The sequence below is a fragment of the Eurosta solidaginis genome, chromosome 5 (genome assembly GCF_040869045.1).
Source record: "Eurosta solidaginis isolate ZX-2024a chromosome 5, ASM4086904v1, whole genome shotgun sequence".
In the NCBI taxonomy this organism is placed as follows: Eukaryota; Metazoa; Arthropoda; class Insecta; order Diptera; family Tephritidae; genus Eurosta; species Eurosta solidaginis.
Window position 1 is genome coordinate 253,828,123 of NC_090323.1, and position 21,313 is coordinate 253,849,435.

The window sequence follows — 21,313 nt, forward strand, 5'->3', positions numbered from 1 at the left end:
TGTAACCTGGGTAGCTCACGACTTTTTGGAAAGTTCTCTTTCTTCTTCCACAAGAATTTTCATGTGTTATATATTATTAAAATAGAACTTTGCAGTCCAATGTAAACAAAAAATAACTAGACTGATAGTTAGCGCAGGTCAATGTCTAGTTCAAGGATTTATGTTATCGAACAAAGTTGCAAGGTTAAACTGTAGTTGTTGTTGTTGTTGTAGCGATAAGGTTGCTCCCCGAAGGCTTTGGGGAGTGTTATCGATGTTATGGTCCTTTGCCGGATAAAAATCCGGTACGCTCCGGTACCATAGCATCATTAAGGTGCTAGCCCGACCATCTCGGGAACGATTTATGTGGCCACATTAAACCTTCAGGCCATTCCCTCCCTCCCTATCCCCAAGTTCCATGAGGAGCTTGGGGTCGCCAGAGCCTCGTCTGTTAGTGAAACAGGATTCGCCGCGGATAGGTGAGGTTGACAATTGGGTTTGGAGAAGCTATATATTGCGCTGGCAACCTGAAAGGTTGCGCTACACAGCCCCTTGAATCCGGTATTTTAGTCGCCTCTTACGACAGGCATACCTACCGCGGGTATATTCTGATCCCCTAACCCGCTGGGGTGTTAAACTGTAGTCAACTTTAACTGTAGTTTAAACTCGCATTGAAAAACAGGGCATAAGTTTGGTAACGTTTTGCAAGGCGGTGCACCATCTAATTCCGAAAAAGGAATTAACAAATTTAATTTCTGTTGAAAGATATTTAAAAAAAAATACATAAAATGACCCCGAGCGGGTGCGAAATATGGGGCCCGATCCATTGTATTTTTGCACAGAACATCTCTGCTTTGGGGGTTTCGACCGCGATGTAAAAAATTATGCTGGGTGGGTTTGGGGATCAAAATTAAATCCGCGCAAAACACTGTTCTGTATTAGTGTATGTGTGCGTGCAACAAACCTGGCAAAATATAACCACCACTTAAAAATTTGCACCGGTTTTTTGTAAATATCTCTTGACCAAAATGATTTTTAATTTTCGCTTTTGGATTCTAAAAACGTAGGTCGAAACGCGTCTTTTGATACCACCTTTGATAATTTCGGATAAAAATTAGGTAGTCCCCGTCTTATAAAACGTTACCCTAAGTTTTACAGACAATTTTGAATACGTTTTAGGACTTTCGTGTCAGTTGGGCCTGGGTGTCGCTTCTTTTCCTTTTTCGGTTTTTGTAACGCCTAGAACAATCAGTTGATCAGAGAACGCCGTTTGTGTGAAGGTAGGGTCAGGTTTAAGCTTATTGTTGTTGTTGTAGAGATAAGGTTGCTCCCCGAAGGCTTTAGGGAGTGTTATCGATGTGATGGTCCTTTGCCGGATACAGATCCGGTACCACAGCACCATTAAGGTGCTGGCCCGACCATCTCGGGAACGATTTATGTGGCCACACCAAACCTTCAGGCCATCCCCTCCCTCCCCAACCCCAAGTTCCATAAGGAGCTTAGGTTCGCCAGAGCCTCGTCTGTTAGTGAAACAGGATTCGCCGCGGATAGGTGAGGTTGACAATTGGGTTTGGAGAAGCTATATGTTGCGCTGGCAACCTGCAGGGTTGCGCTACACAGACCCTTGAATCTGGTATTTTAGTCGCCTCTTACGACAGGCATACCTACCGCGGGTATATTCTGACCCACCCCTAACCCGCTGGGGGATTGTGTAATACGTTTATGGCATGAATATAAGATTGCCATTCAAGTGCATTTTTTAATTTATATAATGACTAGCTACTATTACTGATAATAGTAGTATATGCAGTAAACAAACATACCTATAGGTATAAAAGCAAACTCAGCGCCGGCAATTACTTGCCATTTTTTTATCAGTGTAATTTGGTTAACAGCTTGCTACATAACCTAATGAATTTTTGCTATCCATAAATAAAAATTATTTTACTCATTTTACTGGCACATTTTTAAATTAAACCCAGCAAAGCTTAAGCTAAATTTGACGCTAATTAATGCATGTATGCTCAAATGTGTGTGCCTTGTAAATATTTGGTAATTTTATCTTTTTTTCAAATGCCAATAAATTATACAATCACGTTGTGTTGTATATCATCACGGCCTTATCTACCAGTGATGCTTGTCGCGTTTTGTTCCTTAAGATTTCTTAAATTCACTTACCCCATGCAAAGGCGGTGTTGATTGATAGCAGCAAGAACGGCAACATATAAAATATTCTATATTGAAATTTCAGCATTATTTATTTTTTGGTTTGAATTGGTGTTATGTGCGTCAATGTCAACTGTTTAATATGCAAATATTATTAGCATATAATTTAACACCGTTAAAGTCGCGCACACTTCGTAAAATACTGGCACTTCACTTTTTTTATCAAAATTTTTGTTGTAATATTGATGAACTGTATTATGCGATGAGGGACAGGTGAACGAGTGAAGGATATTTTATATGCAAGTACGAGTTTTATTGTATTTTATATTTATTGCTAAAAGAAATCACTCGTAAAACTTTCAGACGTATTAAAATTAAACTTTTCGTCTTGGCAATTTATCTATCACTGTCGCGTTTCTGACATTTTTGTGACGTTTTGTTTGTTTATCAAACACAGGGTGTACGCAATAATAGAATTTGTAAGTGCTGCCATCGTGATAAATTTTTCACCATAAATGAGTCACCTTCAAAAAACGCGAGTACTCCATAAATAATGTAAGGAATAATCCTTTGGGAGTATAGGAGTGTCCAAAACTAATCTGTATTCATACAAAAAATGTGCTCCAATTAACATTGCGATGTCTTAGGAGAGGAGTAGGTGATCCCACTCTAGCTTTGTTTGTGAGTATTCCATAGAGTACATACGTGAGAATACTTTTCAAAGTACTTTCACTATAGTACTCCATGGAGCACCAACAGAGGATCATATGCCAAAGTACTAAAGAGAAATTGTGTCGGAAAGAATTATCGGAGTGAATTTAATTTAAAATGAAAGTAAATGAAGAGGGGCAATACAACTTTTATATTTTTTACTACGAATATTCTTATGTTATTTAGCATTTGCGTGAATAAAGAAACTAAAATTTCTCTATACTATAGTATGTATACATAAAACCAGTGCGCGGCTGCATTTTATCAGAGTTGTCATAGTAAAATTTTACTATCAGTTATTTGTATGCAATATTTTACTTTTAGCAACTCTGTTCGATCGTCATCGTGTCGTGATCACGGTCGTTAAAAAACGAGCAATGATCGGCTGATGGTGGTCCGCAAACGCATTGCAAAGGGCATTGTTAGAGTACTCCAACATGAAGAAAATGGAACACGTAATCCAACAATTTTGCAGGGTATTGTTCAAAAGTCCAGCCAGTTTCTAGGTATCGCACGCTTTAAGGGCCAATTAATGGTGACTTATAACCATATAAACATAACCAGATAAAACAGATGATCGAACCTACCTTATGGAAATCAGTGTAATCGATTAATGGTGCCATACCATAACGCTAACGCCATAGCCATACCATAGCCAACCAATTGGTTTTTGGTTTATCGCCATATCCATAACCTAAAAATATTTGAGTTGGTGAATTTAATAACTTTTGTAGATTTTATTTATTGTTTTGGATACGTCATGACTAAGAGACTAATTTTTTGTGGAATATGTTTGTAATTTTTTGCGTTTTCTTCATTTTTATGAAATTGAACACACCTAGTGATGGGGCGAAAGTTGCGATAAAAAGTATCGGAAAACAAGAAAAAAACAGACCGGCCATCACTAGAGAAAAAATTGGCAATGAGTTTCCGGCGCTAGTAAAACGAAGAAGACGTGGAAAAATTTAGAAAAATGCAGCAAAAACGATAGCCACGTTTTTCCGGCCGGGAAAAAAAGCAAGAGTTTTGCTCAGTTAATCGGAAAAATTTTATAAAATGAAAAGCCTAATTTTTGGCGGCCCTGCGATTATACAAAAGGATCGTGTAACATCTATTGGCACAACATCTACAGCAAAGGCGTCAAGCACCGATACTGCTTCAGTAACTTTATGGCTCACATCAACAGCGCATCCTCAACTATACTCAACTAATCGCAAAACACCCTCGCCGGCTGTGCACGTATTCAAGTAAATGCCCAGAAACTAGGAAGAGTCGATAGCGCAAAGTCCATTCCGACAAACCTCTTTTCTACTCGTCTGTTTTGGGCAGTAATAAACATTACAACGGTTGTGTTGTGTTGGCACAAACTCAAAGTATAGAATATCCAGTTGAAGTAGGTCCGCGTTTCACAGTCACACCTAGTGAGGAAAGTACTAGTGATTCCGATTCGGATTCAAACGGCACTAAACTAATTGCGATGAGAACCCTTGTTATCCGCAAATAAACCCCTTTCTCTACGTCTACGAAGTACACTACCACCTTTGGAACAGCGTCCGGCACCATCTCCGCCTCCAGGGCTAGCAGTACGCTGCAGCGTAATACAACGAACGCCCTTTATTTAGAAGGCATAAGGTAAAGCAGGTAAGGGCCACTGAAAATCAGGTGCGTCAGTGGCCATGGTTATTGAGGGTGGGAATATGCACCGGGCGTCGCAACAACACCCGCGGCGCCCCCAAGTTATATTCTACCCTTTTCTTTTTTATTTTAATTTTCAGCTTTTTTTTTGCAATTTTATTTTTCAGCAGTTTTTTTTTGAATTTTGATTTTAGAGTTAGTAACCGGTCATGTCCGGTTCGGTAATTTTTGTTGCGTTAGACTTTTTTTTTTGAATTTTGAGTTTAAATTTTGAATATTTTAACGGTCTGTCCGTGACATCCGGTTCGACCGGATGTTGTTTTAGTCCATTTGAGCGTTTTGAATTAGTTCTGCGCTTTTGTCAGTTTTTTTTAAAGGCATGATATGACCTTTTTTTCTGATTATGGCGCAGGAACAGTAAGGTTGGCTAGGACCCGCCCCAGCCGACAATGACTAGCCAATGTGCACCACCACATCATGCCGACCGCCTTCCTTACTGCTTCCAACGTAGATGCGATTCCATAACAGATGGCGCCCAACGGGCTTTGGTGCCTGAGGCGCTGTCGCGCTGATGTTGGGATGGTTGGATGGATCAAGTTTTCTGGAGTGATCATCGTTGACAGTTACTGAGGGCGCCATAACAGATGGCGCCCGACGTGGCGCCTGAGGCGCTGGTCGCGGGGGTCAGTCGAGTCAACCTGTGGAGTTGACCATCCCACCAGTCCGAGTGAGCAGCCACAGGAGCTGCCACCTACGTTGCGGTGGGATGGTTGGACGGATCAGGTTGTACGGGCTGGTCATCGGGGGCAGTGGCCGAAGGAGCCATGGACTACACGTCAAGTCCTTCGGATTTTTGTATTCACCCGAAGAGGCAGTGCTGCACGCACTTTATTTTTTTTGTAATTGGGGTTTTTATTTTCCCGGAATGTGTCGTTGGTATGAGTGTGTGAGTGGATGAGTTGTAGGACCCCAGCTCATCCCACGTCTCAGGTGGCAACCCATAGTGCCACCTGGATTGTGACGGGTTGAGCTGGGATTCAAAGTGGCACTCCTTCCTGTCCCACCAGACTGAGGGAGCGGTTCCGAAACCGCTCCACCCATTGCGGCGGAGGCAGGAGGGGTGTCCAGTGAGAATGGACGGGAGGCCTCAACACCCCCAACCAGTCCCAGGGGCGAGCCCCTGGAGACTGCCCCTGCGTTGCGGCTGGGCGTGTTGAGACCAACCCGTGTGTGCCCGGTACCGACCCTAGTGGCCACAACCAGTCTCGGAGGGGGGCCTTAAGACCCCCTCGCACTGCGGTTGGGAGCACTAGGGATAAGTATGAATGAATTTATGTGACTTTTTTTTTGTTGTACCCCGTGCCTTCTGGAGGAATCGGCCCATCAGCCTTCCCATTAATCATACAAAACATATATATAACTAATAAATTTTTTTTGTGCAGCCTCGACTTTTTTTTGTTAGATACGGCTAGCTATTTTGGTGTTTATGCTTGCGAGTTTTTTTTGGTATTTCCTCGCGCACTTTTTTTATACCTATATATAATTTTTTTTATTTTTAAACCAACCCATCGTTTAGGGTATAATGTGAAGGGGGAATTCTGACCTTTTTTTTTCCTGACCCCTAACTGCATTACGCAGCAAAAGTTTTTATCAACTACCACATAACTAGTTACATTTTTTTTTCACCGGACTATGTCACGCGAGCAGTCGTACGGCCAACCGGGCCGAAATACTCCGTTCGGGAGTGCAGGAAGCTTTCGGGGAAACCAGAACCGGGGCGGTAATAATAGGGGGGCTTTCCCCAAGGCCAGGCGTCCCTTGGTAGTGCATACCACAGTAGGTGGACCATATGGAGATCCCGCGGGGCCAAATATGGGCTCGGACCTGAATGACCCTCGCGATAAACTGGACAGACCTGGAAGCACCAGTAATCCGAATGCACCCCTATTAAACGCGCATGATATCTCGGGGCTAATGACCAATGTGTCGACCTCCGCACCAGATGGAGCTGGTGCTTTACCACCTAATTATGGAATGGGAAATATAAGAGAAGCTGCAGATGACCGGGCAAATGACGCAGGAATGCAGAACGAAGCTACTCGTGGAGACTCGTGGGTGGAAGTACTGCACCGACTGTTCCAGGCTTCGCAGGAGGAAATGCGGAGGGAGATGGGGTCAATCAGAAACAATATGGACCAGATCAACGCCGCTCTCGAATCTGCGCAGCAATCAATTCATCAGAACCGGAACGCAAATAGGATGGACCGTAACCCACTTCCAACCGTAGTACCACCAACGTACCCGGCTTCGAGCAGCATAGTAGTGAAACCGCAGGAGTGGAAAATCGCGTTCGACGGCACGGGAAGCGTAGCAGATTTCCTTTTTAAGCTGGACACCTTGTGTAATCGCACTCAATGCACGGACGAACAAATAATGGCTAGTTTCCACCTGTTTCTTTCCGGCCGGGCCGAAGAATGGTACTGGCTTTTCACGAAACAAAATCCAAACTCGACTTATGCCTTTTTGTGCTACTCATTGAAAATAGAGTTTGGCACTTTGAAAACTGACCACGAGATCATGATGGAGATCTCCATGTGTAAGCAAAAAGCAAGCGAGTGCTATGACGTGTTCCACACGGACATAATTTCCTTGAACGCGCGCTTAAGAGAACCCATGTCGGAGCTTCTACTGATTGACATTATAAAAAGAAACGTCAACAGTAGCCTTAAGCTATTGCTTTTCAACGCAGATGTAAGGACCCTTCATGATCTACGCGATGTAGCGCGCAGAGGTGAACAAGTGCTGAAAGAAAGCAAGCTGTTGGGAGCCACTTACCCAGGACGGCATGTAAACGAAGCACGCGCGGCAACCCCAGACATGAGGATGGAAGGCAAGGACGGCGAAATGGATCCGCAGATAGAGGCGCTAGAATATCGACGCAACAGGAGGCCAGACTATTCAGGAATCCAATGCTGGAATTGCCAGTCAATGGGCCACTCCTATATATACTGTGAGGAACCCATTAAGAATCCCTTTTGTTTTAGATGTGGGTATAAGGGTGTATTTACTCCTAAATGCCCTAGGGACCATCGCAGGCAGGGAAACCAGTACCCGAGCGAGAAGGCGGGGGAACCTCGTTCGGCATCATAGCTCCCACACCAGCCAGTGCTCGTGATAATAACTTACCCTGACAGTACAGACAGTTCTAATAGTTCTGAATCCGAGAGTCAAACGTCCTCATCAGCGATGGGCGAACCGACCAGAATTCTGCAACGCCAGCATAGGGACGTCGCTTAAATAAAAAAAAAATAAATGTAAGGCGCGATAACCTCCGAAGAGATCTAAGGCCGAGCTTCTCTTCCAATTTGCGTCGTGCTCCTCTTGATTTTTCCCTACAAATTGGCCGGACGGGACCTACATGTTTTATGCCGACCCCGAACGGCATCTGCAAGGCGGATGAGTTTTCACTGAGAGCTTTTCATGGCACAAATACAATCGGAGCGCTTGCCAGACACTGCCGAGTGGCGACCCCGCTTAGAAAAATTTTCTTCTAATTGAAAAATCTTATTTCTAAAATTTTGATGTTGCTTTGCCCGGGAGTTGAACCCAGGGCATACGGTGTGATAGGCGGAGCACGCTACCATCACACCACGGTAGCCGCCACGTCGCTTGCCAAACGCAATTTTCACCAAACCTAGAAGAAAGGGAACATAGGTATGAACAAATAAGACATACCATTTTCGAACAATACCTGGTATCGGACAATATTTTGAAGTGTGGCAAGAGATACCACAGGAGAGTGCAGGAGCGTAGACTACTGCAAGCCACCACGTTAGGATGAAAGGCCCCTCGTAAAGGCTAAGATTAAGGATAGTTTTCTTGTAGGGTTGTTGGACTCGGGAGCCAACATCTCCATCTTAGGAAAGAATGGATTAGAATTCCCAGAGGATAACGGCTTCGATTATCAGCCCTTACATGCGTTCGTATACACCGCGGGCGGCAACAAACAAACAATTTTAGGCTCAGTATCCCTACCAGTCACCTTCACGAATACCACAAAGGTTATTCGTTTTTACCTTGTTCCTTCACTTCTCCAAGAAGCTTACTTCGGGGTAGATTTTTGGAGAGCATTTGCGTTAGCTCCCGAAATATTCCAAAGCGTAGAGTGCACAGAGATTAGACCTGAAATGGAAGAAGAACTTGACCTCCATGAATTGTCACCAGCCCGGAAATTAGAATTACAAAAGGTCATCGAGACGTTTCCTTCGTACGAGAAGTTAGGCCTAGGGCAAACTAAATTAGTGGAGCAGCACATTGACACCGGTGATGCCGTTCCCATAAAAAGCAAACATTTCCCTCTTTCGCCACCGAGGCAAGCCGAAGCTTTCAGCGAACTAGACAGGTTACTCGAATTAGGAGTTATAGAAGAATCAAACTCTCCGTGGTGTAGTCCTGTGGTACTGGTTCGGAAACCAGGCAAAGTTAGGCTGTGCATAGATTCCAGGAAGGTCAACGCGGTGACTAAGAAAGACTCGTACCCCCTGCCTCATATCAAAGGCTTATTGAGCAGACTGAAAGATACGCATTTTATTAGTGGCATTGATCTGAAGGACGCGTTCTTCCAGATCAAACTGACAGAGTCCTCCAAGGAAAAAACAGCATTCGCAGTTCCGGGGAGGCCTCTGTACCACTTCAAGGTAATGCCATTTGGTCTGTGCAATGGACCGCAGACTATGAGTAGGCTGATGGACAAGGCAATCCCTTCACGTCTGCGAGAGAACGTCTTCGTCTACCTGGACGACCTGATGGAATGTAGCACTAATTTTGAAGACCACCTGAAATTGCTAGCGGAAGTGGCCAAATGTTTGAGAGACGCAGGGCTGACAATAAACGTGAAGAAAAGTAAATTTTGTCAGAAGGAAATACGCTACTTAGGGTACTTGATAGGCAGAGGGTGTTTGAAAGTGGATCCGGGAAAAATAGAAGCAATTCAAAACTTTCCGATCCCTAAATCCCCTCGGCAGGTGCGTAGATTTGTGGGCATGGCGAATTAGTACAGGGCATTTATTACCAATTTTGCTGACTTGGCAGGTCCATTGACGGACTGTCTCCGTAAGTCATCAGGCCCTTTCAAGCTTACCCCTGAAGCTATAGAGGCCTTCGAAAAACTAAAAGTAGCCTTGAGTTCCGCTCCTGTCTTGGCACAACCAGACTTTTCCAAGGAATTCGTAATACAATGCGACGCTTCCAAAATAGGTGTTGGCGGAGTGTTGTTCCAGTTCGATGACGAGGGCGCTGAGCATCCGATCGCGTTTGTGTCGAAAAAGCTGAATAATGCTCAACGCAATTATACGGTAACAGAGCTGGAATGTCTCGCCGCCATAATCAGCGTGAAGCGTTTCCGATCCTATGTTGAGGGATTACCGTTTCGTATTATCACGGACCACTCCAGTCTCAAGTGGTTAATGACACAAAAGGACTTGAGCGGGAGGTTGGCGAGGTGGTCGCTCTTACTGCAAAGATACGATTTTAAAATGGAACATCGTAAGGGCACCCTGAATGTAGTACCATATGCGCTGTCACGGTTTGATGCTGAAGAGTTAACTTTCCGGGGAAATAGATTTAGTCTCTCCCAAATTTAGCAGCAACGAATATTTAGACTTGATTCGGACCGTCACCGAAAATGAGGAATCGCTTCCGGATTTACGAGTGGTGGACGGGGTAATTTTCAAACGGGTTAAATTTCGTAAGGGAATGGAAGGGGAAGAAGACTCGCTGTGGCGACTATGGTTGCCGAAAGGGTTGACTGAGGAAGCAGTGAGACTAGCACATGACGCTAACCGGAGTTACCATGGCGGGTGGCAGAAAACCTTAGAACGTGTTAGGCAGAAGTACTTCTGGCCGTAGCAGGCTAAGGACGTCAGGGAATACGTCCAGCGTTGTGATATCTGCAAATCGGTAAAACCTACTAACCAACAGTAGAGGCCGCCTATTGGGAGTACCTTCGAATCCGAGAGGCCATTTCAGCGATTATATTGCGATTTCCCGAGATCTAAGCGTCGAAATCAATTTCTCTTCATAGTACTAGACCATTTTTCAAAATACGTTTGGCTAAAGCCCATGCAGAGAGCCACCACTGTTAACGTTATAAATTACTTCGCTTCCGAAATTTTTCCAGCTGTAGGGGTCCCTCAATTTATTCACAGTGACAATGGCAAGCAGTTTATCTCGAAGGAAATGAACCAATTTTTTTCAAATTACGGGGTGACGCACATGAGGACGGGATTATATTCTCCCCAAGCAAACGCATCCGAACGCGTTAATAGAGAAATTGTTTCGAAGATTAGGATTTTCCTGAAAGATGAACCTGACCATACCGATTGGGATAAGCATATACCCGAGATTTTATCAGTTTTGAGAAGTGATTTTCATACGGCGATTCAGTGTTCTCCATACTTTGCATTATATGGCCAAAATATGGTCCAACATGCCTCAACGTACAACATTTTAGAGAAACTCGGCAGCCTTCGGGAAGACCAGGTTACGGTAGTAAGCAGAGCTGACAAGTTGACCAATATTCGTGAGCAGATCCGTAGAAATTTAGATCAGGCCAAGGATAGGGGAGTAACCACCTATAACAAGCGCTCTAGGCAAGTCAACTATAAGGAAGGTCAGGAAGTTTTTCGGAAAAACTTTGCCTTAAGTAACTTCAAACAGGGCATTAACGCCAAATTCCTACCAAAATACCTGAAGTGTCGCGTGCTTCGAAAAATAGGCAATGCACTGTATGATCTCGAAGACCTAAACGGGAAATTGATAGGTCGCTTTCACGCTTCGGACATTCGTCCGCAATGAACCAGAAAGAACGTTTCTTTGCCAAATTACAATTTGATTTTTTTTTTATATATATCTACCAATCGGACTTTTTTTTTATCTGGGCGTTATTGCGGTCGGGGACATCTCGCCCAGTATTCTCCTCGAGCACTGACCTCATAGGAAGTTCACACGCGTACTCACCGAGGACCGTGAACCCCCTGGCAGCCCACGCTTAGGTCGGACTAGCATTTCGGAGTTTGGACGAGTTCTCCAGATCAAAATGTCTACACCTTTTTTTGTTTTGCCTTCCTGTGGAAGCGATACCCACTAGAAATCATCCTTCGGAGTTTTGACGAGTTCTCCATAACAAATGTCTAATTGCCGCAAAGCCCTTTTAAACTAGGAAACAGAAATAATTCCCAACTTGACTTGACCTTTTTTTTGATGGACCTATGTTGCCCGGCTAGCTTCGTAGTAGGACTTTGAGACCCTTATCTCAGGAGTGAGTCGTGCCCCACGTTGATTGGCATCGGAGACCCCTGGCAGTGGCTTCCTCCAGCGGATCCGGTTTCCTGTTCGCTTCATCGCCAGGTCTTCAAAGCGAAGCAGGTTTGTTAGGGTCTGCTGCTACGGTCTACGGTTACGGTCCACTTGGGAGCGTGTTCGCGCGAACACACCTAGTGATGGGGCGAAAGTTGCGATAAAAAGTATCGGAAAACAAGAAAAAAACAGACCGGCCATCACTAGAGAAAAAATTGGCAATGAGTTTCCGGCGCTAGTAAAACGAAGAAGATGTGGAAAAATTTAGAAAAAAAGCAGCAAAAACGATAGCCACGTTTTTCCGGCCGGAAAAAAAAGCAAGAGTTTTGCCCAGTTAATCGGAAAAATTTTATAAAACGAAAAGCCTAATTTTTGGCGGCCCTGCGATTATACAAAAGGATCGTGTAACATTTATTGGCACAACATCTACAGCAAACGCGTCAAGCACCGATACTGCTTCAGTAACTTTATGGCTCACATCAACTGCGCATCCGCAACTATACTCAACTAATCGCACAACACCCTCGCCGGCTGTGCACGTATTCAAGTAAATGCCCAGAAACTAGGAAGAGTCGATAGCGCAAAGTCCATTCCGACAAACCTCTTTTCTACTCGTCTATTTTGGGTGGTGATAAACATTACAACGGTTGTGTTGTGTTGTGTTGGCACAAACTCAACGTATAGAATATCCAGTTGAAGTAGGTCGGCGTTTCACAGTCACACCTAGTGAGGAAAGTACTAGTGATTCCGATTCGGATTCAGACGGCACTAAACTAATTGTGATGAGAACCCTTGTTATCCGCAAATAAACCCCTTTCTCTACGTCTACGAAGTACACTACCACCTTTGGAACAGCGTCCGGCACCATCTCCGCCTCCAGGGCCAGCAGTACGCTGCAGCGTAATACAACGAACGCCCTTTATTTAGAAGGCATAGGGTAAAGCAGGTAAGGGGCCACTGAAAATCAAGTGCGTCAGTGGCCATGGTTATTGAGGGTGGGAATATGCACCGGGCGTCGCAACAACACCTGCGGCGCCCCCAAGTTATATTCGGCCCTTTTCTTTTTTATTTTAATTTTCAGATTTTTTTTGCAATTTTATTTTTCAGCAGTTTTTTTTTTTGAATTTTGATTTTAGAGTTAGTAACCGGTCATGTCCGTTTCGGTAATTTTTGTTGCGTTAGATTTTTTTTTAGAATTTTGAGTTTAAATTTTTAATGTTTTAACGGTCTGTCCGTGACATCCGGTTCGACCGGATGTTGTTTTAGTCCATTTGAGCGTTTTGAATTAGTCCTGCGATTTTGTCAGTTTTTTTAAAGGCATGATATGACCTTTTTTTCTGATTATGGCGCAGGAACAGTAAGGTTGGCAAGGACCCGCCCCAGCCGACAATGACTAGCCAATGTACACCACCACATCATGCCGACCGCCTTCCTTACTGCTTCCGCCAAAAATGCGAGTCCATAACAAGGCACCATTTATCAATCACATTGGAGATGGTTATGGATATGGGTAAGGTTACGACTATGGCGTTAGAGTTAAGGAAGTTTAATTGGCCCTTAAAATCTTAAACTTTTACATGAATAAGACGGTCTTGTGAATTGGCTAATTATATTCCGATAAAGCACCTGGGGCCGAATAATAATATACGATCATTAGCTGCGATCTGGGCACCCGCGGGTCGAACTTGATATAAAATATAAGAGGTAGTTCTCTTGATCACAAATATACAAATTTTAAATTTATAGTTTAAAAGTCGTTAAAGTTGCCGAATTTGAAAATTTCTATAGAAAATTTTATTTTATTTGGAAACCTCTTTCAAATGTATACAGATATATGTATGTGTAAGGGGGTTAAGAACAAATAATGCTGCCAATCCCTTGAAAGGGTTGCGTCATGGTGGAATTCATGGTAATTCCATCATGGGGTTGCGCTCATTGTAAATTTTACCAAGTAGCGCAACTAACAGCTGATCGGTGAAAATTCGCACATTCACACGCACAGTTCTCGACTCAGTTTCAAAAAAAAAACCTTAGATTATTTAATTCAAATTTTAAAGTGAGATAATCCTTGCCAATTAATGTATACATAATATATATGGCGTGTTTTTTGTTATTAAAACAATAGTTTTATTTATATTAAAGCTTTTATCATTTTTTTTTAACTGTGTTTTTTGGAAAGAGAATTAAATAATTAATTAAATACAGTCGGAAAAATAAACACAAATACCCCATGAAAATGTATACAAGACATTTATAAACATCTCGCCCAAAAAAAAGTAGCGACTACCTCATAGTTTACATCGAGTAAATGCCTAAAAAATAACGAGTGACGGCTCTTATTATATTTATCCTCTTTGGCGCTAGTCGCCTCTTACGACGGGCATATCTGCCGCTGGTATATTTTAAGCCCCCTTACCCGCTGGGGAGTAAATTGCACGTATTTTAAAGGAGAAAAGCAGATCGAGCGATACCAGCACCATCTGACATTAAATCTTTGCTAAAGTAAGATATGGATGTTTGAATTGCCCAGAGCTTTCTGTCCAAAAAGCTTCAACAGAACTATGTATTTATCATCATTAATTGGCGCCTAGCCACCAGGACGATTTTTGCCGTTGCATACAAAGTAACGCCAATTGGATGCACCAAGCGATATGAATTCTTTTTCAACAAGTCCTTTCCAACTCGTGGATGTCTCTACCTTCTCTGCTTCCAAATATAGAAAAAATTTCTGAACCCGATAATCCTCTGTCATTTGCATAGCATGACACAACCATCGAAGGCCAGCGTGTTCCGATACACACCGTTGCTACCTCGGACAGGACCATAAATATTACGAAAAACTTCTCTGGAATACTACAAGGGCCATCCCACACAATGGTTCGAGTTGATTTTTGGATCCGCCATCTAAAACGACTTGATTGATTTGTTGTCATGTTTTTCGTTCAGGAGAAATCAAGTGACTTGGTGTATCTTTTTATGCTGCAACAGGTGCTGGCAATGAGCACTATTTGAGCTCCCCCAGCTGGTTAGGGGGTCAGAATATACCCGCGGTAGGCATGCCTGTCGTAAGAGGCGACTAAAATACCACATTCAAGGGGCTGTGTAGCGCAACCCTTTCAGGTTGCCAGCGCAATATATAGCTTCTCCAAACCCAATTGTCAACCTCACCTATCCGTGGCGAATCCTGTTTCACTAACAGACGAGGCTCTGGCGACCCCAAGCTGCTCATGGAACTTGCGGGTGGGGAGGAAGGGATGGCCTGAAGGTTTAGTGTGGCCATATAAATCGTTCCCGAGATGGTCGGACTAGCACCTTAATGGTACTGTGTTACCGGAGCGTGCCGGATCTGTATCCGGCAAAGGACCATCACATCGATTACACTCCCCAAAGCCTACGGGGTGTAACCTTATCGCTACAACAACAACTGTTTGAGCTGTGGCAAAGTGAGTCAACCTTAAGCCGTTGGCGGTGTTACAACATCCCAAAACCTCATCGCTTGCCCATCCCTGTGTTAAAGTTCGCAAGTATTTGATGTAGTTATCGTATGTATTTTCTGGATTCCTAGGACTTCCGATCGCGGCGAAAAGCTTGCTCACTACCATTAACGGCATTACTTGGCGGTGGGTGAAGACTTTTTAATTGGTATTTTTGTATAATAACAGCACTTATCGTATGGAAACAAACTGCTGAACTAACGAAGGACTATTAGTCGACAGCCATAGTTCTTTGCATGCAGGGATTTTTTGTTAAAACATTCAACGCTCATTAAACAATTTGTAAATGTAGTTTTATTGCTATTCCAACGGTACAAAAAATTTACGTTAGATACTTAAAAATATTCAACGCACTCTCTCATTCACACACATTTAAGCTAACAACTATTTAACTTTTACTTCATTGTGGTTATTTGTATTACTGTTTTCCAAATTCAGCGATTTACGTTTCAACTCTTGGCATACTTCCCAAAATTTTGTCAAACGTTCATCAGTATCGGAACAAAAATCACGAAAGTCTTTTAACATTTTTAATTGGAAAAGTTCACCATCTGGTGAGTTTTTAATAATTAATGATTTCCATTTCTTATTTGGTATCATATGATTCCAGGCCCATAAAAATCCAACCTAGATATGTTAGAGAGAGAATAAATACAAAGTTAAAAAGTAGTACAGAAATTAATATTGCATGTATTTCTTAATTTAATACCTTTTTTGGCACATTGGTATTATTTGTATGGCCATAGACACAGCGTGTAACATTGGCTTCCTGTCGACTTGGAGATTCAATTTGATAATTGTTTTTTGAACAACTGAAATAAGAAGTAATTTAAATATTAATTTTTTATTCGAAATAAGTGTTTTGCATACAAACATGTAATACTCCTATATTGCTACAAAAGGCTAGGTACATTTCCAAACATCAGAGTGCCGGTATATTAATGTTTAAACGTTTTTGTTTTTGTATACAATAATCGAATGTACCTAAATTTTAATTTTTTCTTGTCACACTTACTGCTCAACCTAAAGGCTCCATTACTGATACTTAGCATAGACTTGACTTGGCTTGCCAACTGTCACTTACAGTTCTGTTAAATGAACATTGCATGTTACTGATTACTCAAAACTTAACTTGACTTATGCGGCAGTTACTCACGAACGTACGTACCAAAAACGTGTCAGCTGACACGACCTATCTTATGAGTGTGCAATGTAAACGAAAACTCACCGACGTGCAACGCCCGTACGTACGTAGCACGGAACGTAGAAATCAAAACAATTTTGATTTTTTCCGTAAGAACGTGCCAGCTGATCGATCTCTCACTAGACAGAGTTGCCTAGTAGAATTTTGTGCGCTAATTTTTGACCGTTTGCAATTTTATGCAAAAACACCTAATTAAAGTTTGAAAAATTGTGAAAATAATTCGAAATAATTATGTAAAAGTGCAGATTATAAATATGTAATATATTTATACTTATTTAATATTTATTCCGGCCTTTTACAATATCAAAAATTAAATTGGAAAAAGTTGATGTTTCCATAAGCATACATGCAAAATGATCAATGGCAACAGTGCTCATTTGTAAACAATACACACACAAATATGTTATGCACATGTACACAGACGCACACATTGATTCCTACGGGCTTGAGAGATCGGTCAAACGTGCTTCGTACGACAAACGTCCGTACGTACGGCACACGTCGGTGGGTAACTGCCGCATTAGAAGTCTGTTGAATTTTGATTTTCTATGTAAGTTCTAAGTGACGTTTACATTTTGAGATGCCATTTGTTTGTTTCCATTTCATTTTGACATTTATTTAAAAATAAATTTCAACGCTGATTATGATGCCAGGTTGTATGCGCCAAGTGGAGTATAATCGTGGCTAAGCTGCCAAGTTAACGCCAAGTCAAGTCAAGTCTATGCTAAGTATCAGTAATGGTGGCTTAATATATGTATGCCGTCTTTCAGTGAGTTTTACAGCTCCGGCTCACGCTCAATTCTCACGGGAATGCTCTGGATCATTGAGAGACTTGGGAAGCAGATGTCGTGAAATTTTCGCACACGTGAAATGTGATAGGCAGATGTCGCCCCTGTTTTTCATTTAACACATATAGCGAAAGGCTAAGCAGCGACATCTATTTTTGAGAAAGTAGGTATATTAAAGACCGCGTTGCCAACCTAAAAAGAAGTAATTAACAAATTATCTGGCTCACAAATTGAACCAGACTTCTATCTGGATTTATCTGGCTCAAATCGTTGTTGTTGCATTTACATGCAAAATTATTTATCTGGCTCAGGATTTTGCCACCGGATGATAGCTATAAACGCACGGAAGTCATTTTCTGTCAAAAATTTCTCATGCACATATGTACAACTTGAATGAGAGCAACCGAAATTGAATTTGCTGCGTGAAAACATAAGGCAAGGTGCACACGAGGCTACGCGTCATAGACGCATATAAGATGCTGCAGGCGAAATCTGTACGTTTTGATGTCGAACACATGTACTTGAAGGGAGAGCTGCACACGAGGCGTAAGCTGCATGAAAGCTTCATGTAGCTAAGCGTACAGCAATGTTGGTCGTTGACAAGGAAGAACGAGATGTTTCTTTACATTGTTTTGTATGCAAATTTGCGTAATTAGTTAGAAAATGTTATTTTAGTTAATAAAAGTGCGTGAAAGGTATATTACCAAAGCGAAAGAGTATTCAACACCACAAAAGCTTGATTAGACATTGTTGAAGTGATAAAAAGGCTAAAAGTGTTGGAAACTAGAAATCACTTTTTTCTCTAGTCCGCGGTGGTGTAAAGTTGCCTTTCATAATTTACAAAGGCACGAGGATGCAAGCAACTTTTAATACCTATTTTCCTTTGGTTTCGGGGACGGATATACCTAAAGAAATTTAATTTCTTATTTTTTTTTCAATAATTGTTTGCTTTTTGTAGCGACGCTCCAATGTAGCTTCGTGTGCAGCTCTTGAGGCGTAGAGAAATTGTAGCTATATGAAATATCTTGTACGCGTCTATGAAGCTACGCCTTGTGTGCATCTTGCCTAACTCGATCTCCAATTTTTGTTCTGCGTGACATTTACATTTGACGTTTACTGCCAGCTGACGCTTAATATTTATACAGATATGACAGCTCAGTTAAGGTCAAATTAAGCTTCCTTAACACTAACGCCATAGTCGTAACCATACCCATATCCATAACCATCTCCAATGTGATCGATTAATGGTGCCTTAACCTAAAAATCGTAAAAATTTCATAAAAATGAAGAAACGCAAAAAATTACAAACATATTCCACAAAAAATAAGTCTCTTAGTCATAACGTATCCAAAACAAAGAATAAAATCTACAAAAAGTTATTAAATTCACCAACTCAAATATTTTTAGGTTATGGATATGGTGAGAAACCAAAAAGCAATTGGTTGGTTATGGTATGGCACCATTAATAGATTACATTGATTTCCATAAGGTAGGTTCGATCAGCCGTTTTTTCTGGTTATGATTATAAGTCACCATTAATTGGCACTTTACGCCCGCACGCATACCTATTTCGGTTAGGGCAAAAAACGCCGGTTGTTTACGTGCGCTAAAAAAACGCAGTGCGGTTTTATTAGGTCGGCTTGTTAAGGCCGCGGTACAATGCCATTTTTCATATAGATGCGTTTAACACAAGCTTATGCATTCCAATAACATCGCCACAATCAACCAAGATGTTGCGTTTGTAAATATGAAGGAACTTCAGACTTGGCAATTGAAGGTTATTACGCCTTGCCCATTCACATACAAAATTTCGCGAAGCACTGTTGTAAACATTCTCCCTATACAGCAAAAATACTTGCTAACATATTTTGTGTCGTATTCGATTGTTATATTGCCGTTCTTAATTGTGAAAAATGTTAGAAAATTTACCAACCAGTGGGAAAAATAATTTCACTTGCAAAGTGTGCCAACACTCTTAGCCAAAGCAAATGTCAAATTCTTCTTCTTATGATTTGCTTGGAACAAAATTGGGGAGTTGGCTTCTTTTCAATAACATATTGTGCCAGTGTCGCTCATTCTACCATTCTATATAAAAATACATGCAATCTACTCATAATGCATAATCATGTGTTAAACTCATCTATATGAAAAATTGCTTATGTGTCGGACCTATTATGCTGCTACCATCACAAAAATTGTATAGGCTTGTTTTGATTTCGAATTCAAAACAAATTGCGAGGATTTTCTATTAGCAATATAGGTGTATTACATATATGGTATTTTGAAAGCATCATAGTTACCGAATTAATACAAACATGTGCCCAGAACAATGTACATATTGGTACTCCTTAGGAACCTATGAACAAAAATTATATTTAAAGGTACTACTCCATTTTAAAATCGATAGCTGTATGGAAGTTCCTCTATCACAGCTGTTGTCTTAAATGCGAAAATGGCTGAAGTATTTCTTTTACATTTGGCTTAACTACGACTCTCATTTCAAATAAGCAGCAAAGCACCTTATTTCACACTCCGCGAGATAAGAACCCTAACTAGAAGAAAAAATATATTTTTTTGCGATTTATCGCAAATGAAAGTGCGTTCTAGAAATTTCTTTTTCAGTTATGAGCAGTCAAGTCAACAGTAATTGTGCCGTAAATTGGCCATTATGCGAAAACTAGCGTAGACGACACACTATACCTGCTCGCCGTGAAATCAACAACGTTCGAGTTAGGAGCCTTTTCCCGCCAGCGGCACATATTAATATATCGCAAAACGGTTGCAACCTCCCATTTCTTAAGTAGGTTTAAAACACCGCACCGCTGATATGTTCAAAAACATTCGCTTAATGATTTTTGATCTGATATCAATCTTCGCACGTTTTTATACTCAGCTGAGCAGAGCTCACAGAGTATATTAATTGTGTTCGCATAACGGTACCCCGTAACGGCATAAACTAATCGAGATAGATAAAGGCTTCTATATATCAAAATGATCTGGGCGAAAAAAGAAGTTCATTTAGCCATGTCCGTCCGTCCGTCCGTCTGTCCGCAAACACGATAACTTGAGTAAATTTTAAAGTATATTAATGAAATTTGGTATGTACATACGTTCCTGGGCACTCATCTCAGATCGCTATTTAAAATGAACGAAATAGGACTTTAACACGCCCCCCTTTTTTCGATATCGAAAATATCGAAAAACCGAAGAAGTGTGATAATTCGTTACCAAAAACGGATAAAGCGATGAAACTTTGTAGGTGCGTTGACCTTATGACGTAGAATAGAAAATTAGTAAAATGTTGGACAATGGGGGTGGCACCGCCCACTTTTAAAAGAAGGTAATTTAAAAATTCTGCAAGCTGTATTTTGGCAGTCGTTGAAGATGTCATGATGAAATTTGGCAGGAACGTTACTCCTATTACTATATGTGTTCTAAATAAAAATTAGCAAAATCGGTGACGAGCACGTCCACTTAAAAAAAATTTTTTTTAAGTAAAATTTTAACAAAAAATTTAATATCTTTACAGTATATAAGTAAATTATGGCAACATTCAACTCCAGTAATGATATGGTGCAACAAAATACAAAAATAAAAGAAAATTTCAAAATGGGCGTGGCTCCCCCTTTTTCATTTAATTTGTCTAGAACATTTTAATGCCATAAATCGAACAAAAATTTACCAATCCTTGTGAAATTTGATAAGGGTATAGCTTCTATGACGGTAACTGTTTTCTGTGAAAATGGGCGAAATCGGTTGAAGCCACACCCAGTTTTTATACACAGTCGACCTTCCGCTCGGCCGTTAACGGTAACTTGAGCACGATAACTTGAGCAAAAATCGACATATCTTTACTAAACTTAGTTTACGTACTTATCTGAACTCACTTTATCTCGGTATTAAAAATGGGCGAACTCCGACTATGACCACGCCCACTTTTTCGATATCGAGAATTTCGAAAAATTAAAAAAATGCCATAA

General features: G+C 41.5%; 2 protein-coding genes across 8 annotated transcripts in view; both read right to left on the reverse strand.

Annotated features, from left to right (window-relative positions):
• The window catches only part of cue (Protein cueball), a 72,685-nt gene extending 70,136 nt beyond the window's left edge, over positions 1–2,549 (reverse strand). The window contains exon 1 of the mRNA XM_067789838.1: positions 2,158–2,549. Within this exon, the coding sequence (XP_067645939.1) occupies positions 2,158–2,233 (76 nt within the window). The 5' untranslated portion in view covers positions 2,234–2,549. The remainder of the gene's footprint in view (positions 1–2,157) is intronic.
• Positions 2,550–15,617: 13,068 nt separating this feature from the next.
• Positions 15,618–21,313, reverse strand: part of Iml1 (GATOR complex protein Iml1) — a 100,532-nt gene continuing 94,836 nt past the window's right edge. For all 7 annotated transcript variants that reach the window (XM_067789850.1, XM_067789848.1, XM_067789849.1 and 4 more), the window contains 3 exons: positions 19,634–19,689; positions 16,051–16,153; positions 15,618–15,968 (listed from right to left, as the gene is read on the reverse strand). In XM_067789850.1, the coding sequence (XP_067645951.1) occupies positions 15,726–15,968; positions 16,051–16,153; positions 19,634–19,689 (402 nt within the window). In that variant the 3' untranslated portion in view covers positions 15,618–15,725. The remainder of the gene's footprint in view (positions 15,969–16,050; positions 16,154–19,633; positions 19,690–21,313) is intronic.